Raw genomic sequence first — 7,616 nt, 5'->3', positions numbered from 1 at the left:
ATATCACCTGTATATTCCTTGTTATAGAGAAATGTTTGTCTCATGAAAATGCAATTGAAATATTAATTTTCAAGTTTTTTTTTTAATATACACAAACTAAAGGATAAATTATAATAAAATAAAGATGATGACAAAGTGAATAAAAGTCTATTACTTAAGCATTGTAATAAAGATGATATACAAGTTTTAAATATTTCAGATAAATAATTTTTTAATTAGATAGGTTATAAATGAGCTCGTTTGTCCTATTAAACACAGTCAAATAACTAAATGCTTTTTTATTTCATAATCAAATAACTTAATAGTGTTACAAAGAAAAGTAGAACATATTTTTTCATTTATTTATATAAGAGTAGAATTTTACAACTTCTTTGTTAATCATACTTGATTCTTATAAACAATCATGTAAATATGTTATACTACATATAAATCTATGGACAACTATATATTATACTTTTAGCCTCTTCATATATGCTTTTATATTGAAATATGCCTTTGCAAAAAGTTACTATATTAAAACAATTTATTTTTTCATTTTTTGTAGAATTTAAAATTATTTCTTTCAATCTTCATGCAAAATTTAATTTCAATTTCTATAAAATAATCTTTTATTTGTATCCTTCTAAAATTTAAAATCATCTATTTAATTGTTAACCTCAATTTTAATACAGACAAGTAAAATATGAAACATTTTAAATTAATAGTATTAAAAGTACTATAGGAATCATCAAATATCTAAGAAGAAGAGATCAATGAACTTAAAAGAAAACATAAAATTATCCAAATATAATTATAACACCAAAATATATATAGAAGAGTTTTATTCTGCTATATTATATTGAAAATTATAAAGTGCAATAAATTAAAATATTTTATTCATGATATTTATTCAAATAATATTGTTCACTTTTCATGATAATAATATGAATTTTTTTTTTCTAAAATAACATGATTGTCCGTAAAATTTATACAAATGAGTACTGTTTACTAATTTTGATCCAAAGTTGGTTCAAACCTTTATGCTTAACCCAGCATATTCTTTTGAATATAATACATAGAGAGATATTTACTTCTGGTGAATCATCTATATTGGACTGATGGGATGATGTGTTGGACATGAACTGATGTTAGGATCATGGTTTGATGGATTGAGATTTCAGTTTTTTTTAATATGGGTTGATGTTTTAGTGAACCAATATATTATATGAAAAAATGGACGTCCTAAAATAGGGATATATAACACTTTATTTTATGTTTTGGTTGTGTTGTCGTCGAGTCCATTTATACAATTTCTTTCGATTGTCTGGTTGGTCACGTTCTCTCTCCTTAGTCGTTTCCTCTGGTTCCTTCTGCTTGGTTTTGAATCTCCGTTAATCACGTCAAGCCGGGTACCTGTCAAAGACATTCGGACGTTCAAGTCAACACTTGGTCAAAGGTAAAGATAGAGAGAGAAAGTAAATATGAAAAGTAAATGTGCATTCAATTCAATGTAACCCACTACTTGTGATTAGTGAGATCTTAATTACGGTCCAATCATTGGTTTACCTTAATTAAATTTTAATCCTCCTTTCGTTTTATCTGTGATATGTGGTAACTATAAAGCGAGGACTATCGGTCGGTCAATTTGAACGAATCCGACCGCGTTGCTCCCATGGAAATCCTTAAGATCTTGGAAACCCTAGCAGCGACAAGATATTCGTGAAAACCCTTATTGGGAAGATTGTTGTCTTATGAATGGAGTCTTCTGTCATCTTTAAAGTCAATGGATCCGTTTGACACGTTTGATCCCTGTGTGTTGAGATGACTCCACTATTTATTGATTTATCGAATGTCTATATTTCTCACCGTCCGGTCCATATGGTACACATGATAATTTTATGATAAGATGAGAAATTATATCCTTAATTACGATGATATTATTAAACAAGTGATGATAAGAAAGGAAAGAAAAGTCTTGGTGTGTATGTAAGTAATGCAGTGTTTTTGAAGAAGAAAAAAGCAGTTGAGGGATGAAGTTAAAAAGTGATAGCAAGTTCCAAGCAAAGTGATGATTGAGTCGAAAGAGAGTTGAAGAAATGAATGGAAGAAGGAGATGAAGAATCGAATCAGATTGAAGTGAAGGAAGCAAAGTGACTGTTTGTTTACCTAACACCCTGGTCCTGGTTGGGGATATAGCTGCACCAAGTACAACATAAAGTCACTCTTTTCTTCATATTAGGCTCCACCACACACCAATATGCTCATTTCTGTAGCATCAAAACCAAACATCACCTCCATGTGACCACCCACATGCTTCTTCTTATTATTTCCTCAACCATGCTTCCTCTACACCCATCACCTAATCAAACTAAACATACACAATCAGAAATACCGTTCACATCACTCTACCAAAGTACCCACAAGTCATCGTCCTAATCATTACAACTTTGTGATCATCATTCAATTCAGTTCATTCGTATACCATACATAGATATGCAGGAAAAATGAGATAGCATAGCATAAGATAAGATGATATATAGGAGAAAAGATAGGAAGAAAAGAAAAGGGATGTTGGGGTGTGACATAGCATAGGATAGCATAGCATAGCATAATGAGGATGATTAATTGGAGGTGAAGAAAGAGAGAGAGAGTGGAGTGCAGAGACATATCGAAATCGGTGTGTCAAATCGAGGCATCAAAACATGAGAGGAAACACTGTTGTGTTGGAAGAACACGTAAACCAATCTGTGACTGTACAACCTCTGAGTTGTGACCTCTCGTCAACAACCACTCTCCTGTTAATTTGATGAGATGTTCTTCAACAATTTATATATATATTATAGGAAGAAAGAAAAGAACAGTGAGTGAGTGAGTGAGTTATGAAGACATGTTTTTGCAGTGTTTGTATGTTCTTTCTTGGTTAGGTAGCTGGGTGGAGACAAAATTCAATTTGGCAGTTTGTGTCAAAACGTTGGTAGCATTCCGTTTCGGGTCAGACCTTTCTGATTCGTGTAAACAAGATGCGTTTTTATATGCCATACACTCAGCTTACCACCCTTTTTTTTCTAACACTCAAATATCTCCAAACACAACTCCTATCTTACATCTTCAATGCTCTTTCTTTATCATAAACTCTATACATCTATCCATTATCAATTATAATAAAAAACATCTTTAAAAGATAAATTATTTAAAATATAATTCTATTACGTGTATATCTTTCTTTGTCAATTCTTGAATGTGATATGCATTTCAGAGTGATTACAGGCTACCAAACTTAAAAGGTGTTGATAGTTCTCATTTGCATTAAACTATTGTTGAGAGCATTCGTGATTTTTATGAGAGGAAACTGAATCTAGGACTTTGTTCATTCCTTAAGGGAAGGTAATTAATTTCTGTGCTAACTTTCTAGCAAAAACTAGCCCTGGAGTTTCTGAGTTGGAATCTCCACCATTGTGCTAATCTTTTTGAGATTGTAATCCATTTGATTTGCTATTTCTTCTCTACAATTACCCAAATATTCTAAGTCAAAATAGATAAGCACAAAAGGACGACTCACTATATCAATCCAAAATCCTGAAATGCCATTTTATAATTTGGGGAGTAAACTCTCAAATTAAGTAGTTTTCAAGAAATTACAACTTATTGAACTAATTAAATGAAATTCTTGTTATAATAAAATATTTAATATTTGACCAAAAAATTAAAAAGTTCCAAGTTGTAAACGATTATGGAATAAAGTTAAATGCAAAGAAAAACAGTGCTGTACTTAGAAATACACATTTTTCATCCATTTCAAAATTAGTGAGTTTTCCTTGACTAACGAAATATGCCTATGGCAATGATAATTCCCAACAAAACCAGTTTTGTATTTTGGCTGAGATGTAACATTAGAAGTGCCGCATGTTAGTCCAAAAAAGCTGCGTCATGAACTAATAATTGTAACTTATTGATTATTCACACGCAACCCCCAAACAAAAACTTATCAGAACATCACCATTTATCTCTAACACTTGTTCAAATTCTAATAGTTAACTGTATCGTCTATGCAAATTAAACCATACGCTTCCTTACTTCCTTTTCGGATCACCAATAACTTTTTCTGATTGTTAATAATAGCATAACCAGTAAAACACATCAATAACAATAACCCAAATATAACATGATATATAGGTATTAACCATGATTTGCTTTAAACTAAATTAGGAGAAAAGTTACACATGATCAAGGTCAACAAAGTCATAACATCCATACTTTAACTCATAAAGCAATGTCTAGAAACCCCTATTTAATAACCCTAATAGTAATACACACGTAGAGATAGATAAGAAAAGAAAAAAAGGACAGAACGATCGAAAATAGACAGAAAAAACACCATATCTAAAACCTTTCCCATGCATCATCATTCAGCTTTCTACTTCCTATATCTGCACAATGATGAAATATATATGTCAATGATAATAATATTAATAAAAAAAAGAAGTTATGATCACATAAAATGAAGAAAAAGTTATTGCAACAGTAGCAGGTCTAATGTGCGCACCAAATAATAACATGCACCATGCTGGAGTGAATGAAGAGTGACACCCCATTGGTTTGTTAGCACAGGTTGACCAGTGGCGTGGATGAGCACAGCATCATCTCCAAAAGCTTCACGCACATTGAAAGGACCCACCGCTACCTCGAATGCCACATCGTTAATGAACACCGTTGATCTCGCCGCAGCAGCTGGATCTCCCATGCCTGAGATACACACAAATATCTCTCATGTGCAAGTCGAAACACAAGCTACCACAAGTCAACTATAGGCTAAGGCCAATTAAGGCCATGCACACGTGACCCAAAATCCATGCTACCCATCATCTTCAACCTAATCATTTTAAAAGTTACATATATTTTTCTATCTTATCAATCGATTTATGCTGTATTTTCGTCTTTTTTTCTCCTTTTATATTAAACATTTTACAAAAAAATGCTCTTGTTACTCGTATGGTACACACTACTCATCCTGTCATCCATAACTATTCTTTTATATATATTGAAAGTAACAAGCAACTAAGCTCCATTAAGAATGTCACAGTGTATATTTGTTACCCAGTGGTTCAGGACATGGGGAAAAATGACTTGTTCAAGTCATTTCTGCAAATCATCACAATGCAAACCAAATTTAATAATGAACTACTAACATGTAGTAATGTTATGTTCTCTTTCTGATACTTTCTTTTCATTGATCTTTCGTGTTTTAAACTAATTTTATGAAAACATAAAAAAAAGTTTTTGATACTGTAATAAAACAAATATATCCAAAGAGAAACGAAAAATTCTAAATAAAATTACCTTGAACTTGAGCAATGACGGGGGATAGAACAGTGGTGGTTGAGGTAGTGATGGGAGGTACAGCAGAGGCAGTAGTAGGAGCTGTTGTTGTGGGAGTGACACAGAAATTAAACAGTGAGGGCTGGTGCATTATTTTCAGACTCTTGTCTTGCTCCAGATCTTTCTTTGAAGCGGCAGCACCATGGCCTACGATTTCACTGAGCAAGAGACTGGTGCAAGGTCCAACGTTGTGTTGAGGAGGTGATTGAAGTTGAACAACATTGGACAGCTCCGAGAAGCAAAACCCTTGAGATGCCACCGTACTAGGTGGTACTCCCTGCCCATGATGTTGCACTGGGAAGAAGAAACCCCCAGTTTGTGCGGCAGCAGCAGCAGGTGGTGGGGGTGGAAGCATAGAAGACTCGTTGTGAGTCTGAAAATAGGTCTGATTCACAGAAGTAGTCGGAGAATTAGGTACCACATCAGTGACGTTAGAGAATCCGATGGAAAATACCTTGGTAGGTATTAATTCTTTTGGAGAGGATTTCTCAGAGGAGGAAGACGAAGATGATGGTGCAGTGATTTGAGGGAGAGAAGTGGGGTTTTGTTGAGCTTCAAGGTTCTGGTTTTTCGTGTTTTGGAGATGGCGAAGCTTGTGTTTGCTCCTTGATTTGCGGTTCTGAAACCAATAGAATACGTTTGCATCACCCACTTGGCCATACTCTTGTAACTGTGCCCTTATCTTTCTTATCTCATCCCTCGGAGGATTCACCATTCCAGAGTTGAATATAGCTTCCAGAATGCGAATTTGCTCAGGTTTTGGATTCCACCTTGGCTTTGGCTCCGGACTTCTCTCTTCACAACCCGTACCTGTAAGTGGTAAAGAAACAAACAAAAAGAAGAGGGGAAATAAAACAAATAATGTTAAGAAATGTACACATATAAAATTAAATAACAATGTAAATCATGATATCTACCTATATTTTATGTATATAAAGAATATGAAAATGAACTTAGAAGTAAAAGTGAAGTGCATGGTACATATATATATTTCTGGGTTGTAAATGTTGTAACGTAAAAGGGTATTATGATAGGTAAAGGGTTTTGAAAGTGTGGCAAACCTGAAGTGTAAGGGCTTCTGTGGCAACCAGTTGAGATGAGGGAGGAGTTGATGTCATGCTGCCATTGGTGGTGAGGGTTGCAGGGCTTAGACTTGAACATGCTCGGCCAGTGTCTATTAGAAGAAGCCATGATGATGGTGGAAAAATACTGAAGTGATATGAAAAACGGCGAACGAGAAGAAGCAGTAGTGTTTGTTGGGTCTGAACTGAACTCAAAGGGCCAACATAACGTGGCTTCTTATATAGGGTCTTCACCTACCCTAGGGTCTGTGTAAACTGTGCATCTCAGCGATGTTATGATAATGTTAATATAAGAGTACAAAAGAAAAGGTACAAAATTATTGACATATATCGGAAGTTAACACAATAAAATGAAAGATAAAAGGGTATTAAAGAAAATATATAAAAATGGAGGAAAGGGAAAGAGGAATCGGGTGTGAGAAAGATGAACTAGAAAGGAAAGGGAAATAAATAAAAGGGAATGACGATAAGAAAGAGTACCATGTATCCCATCCCCTGCTATATAGGTAGCTTTTGCATAGAAAGAACTTTTGCATTAATAGTGTGAAGAAAAAAAGGGGTTTAGTGTGTGTGGAGGTTCTTTAAAGTACAAGGAAATTCCCCCCGGACGAGAAGCAAATGGAACATGGAAAGGAATACATGCTGGGGACTTAATTAGGAATCTTGTTGTCTGAGAGATGACAGGGAAAAGGGTCTTAATGCTAGGGCTTTCATGAGTGAGAGAGAAGAAGAAGAAGAAGGGTGGGGTTCTGATCACTTTGTCTCTTTCTTTTACCACATTTCTTTGGGGGAAAGGAAAGGAGAGTGTTGGTAACTTGGGAGTGCTAGCAGTGTATTAATAATGGGTCGGGGGAAGAAATAAGTGTTTGATTATTCTAATGGAAGAGGTTGTTGTGGAAATAAATACACCCTTTCAAAGTCAAGAACGTTACCATGTCTTCTTTGATTGGAAAGCGGTGGTGGCTTAGTAATTGCAACCTTTTACGCTTATTTTTGCCAAACAATGGATCAAGAGCTTTGGATTGACTCGAGGGACCATATTTATTGTCATTTTTACATTTCTTATATAATTTCTTTTCCAACTCTTCAAATACACCCACAACAACATCCAACCCAACAAATTACTACATTCATTATCAATTCAAACTTAAATATTTAATTCTCTTCTACACAAACAAG

The 7,616-nt window shown here is 34.3% G+C and overlaps 1 protein-coding gene across 2 annotated transcripts; it reads right to left on the bottom strand.

Annotated features, from left to right (window-relative positions):
• Positions 1-4,149: 4,149 nt before the first annotated feature.
• LOC106774961 (WUSCHEL-related homeobox 9) lies at positions 4,150-7,616 on the bottom strand. Of its 2 annotated transcripts, XM_014661983.2 has the most exons (5): positions 6,918-7,616; positions 6,417-6,692; positions 5,317-6,165; positions 4,523-4,722; positions 4,150-4,406 (listed from the first exon to the last, which is right to left on the bottom strand). In XM_014661983.2, exons 2-5 carry the CDS (start codon positions 6,544-6,546, stop codon positions 4,401-4,403), a joined length of 1,185 nt encoding a protein of 394 aa, XP_014517469.2. In that variant the 5' UTR covers positions 6,547-6,692; positions 6,918-7,616; the 3' UTR covers positions 4,150-4,400. The 2 variants fall into 2 exon arrangements, with proteins under 2 accessions (XP_014517469.2, XP_022643004.1); XM_022787283.1 differs by having other exon boundaries at positions 6,417-7,616.

Source organism: Vigna radiata, chromosome 10 (assembly GCF_000741045.1).
Source record: "Vigna radiata var. radiata cultivar VC1973A chromosome 10, Vradiata_ver6, whole genome shotgun sequence".
Lineage (NCBI taxonomy): Eukaryota > Viridiplantae > Streptophyta > Magnoliopsida > Fabales > Fabaceae > Vigna > Vigna radiata.
This window is presented reverse-complemented; position numbering and strand designations above follow the sequence as displayed.

Bases quoted from the DNA above. Each gene is read 5' to 3' on its own strand.
- LOC106774961 (XM_022787283.1), bottom strand. From the start codon at position 6,546: ATGGCTTCTTCTAATAGACACTGGCCGAGCATGTTCAAGTCTAAGCCC. The intron at 6,166-6,416 runs GTTTGCCACACT...TACCACTTACAG, and splicing joins CAGAAGCCCTTACACTTCAG to GTACGGGTTGTGAAGAGAGA. The intron at 4,723-5,316 runs GTAATTTTATTT...TGTGTATCTCAG, and splicing joins CGTCATTGCTCAAGTTCAAG to GCATGGGAGATCCAGCTGCT.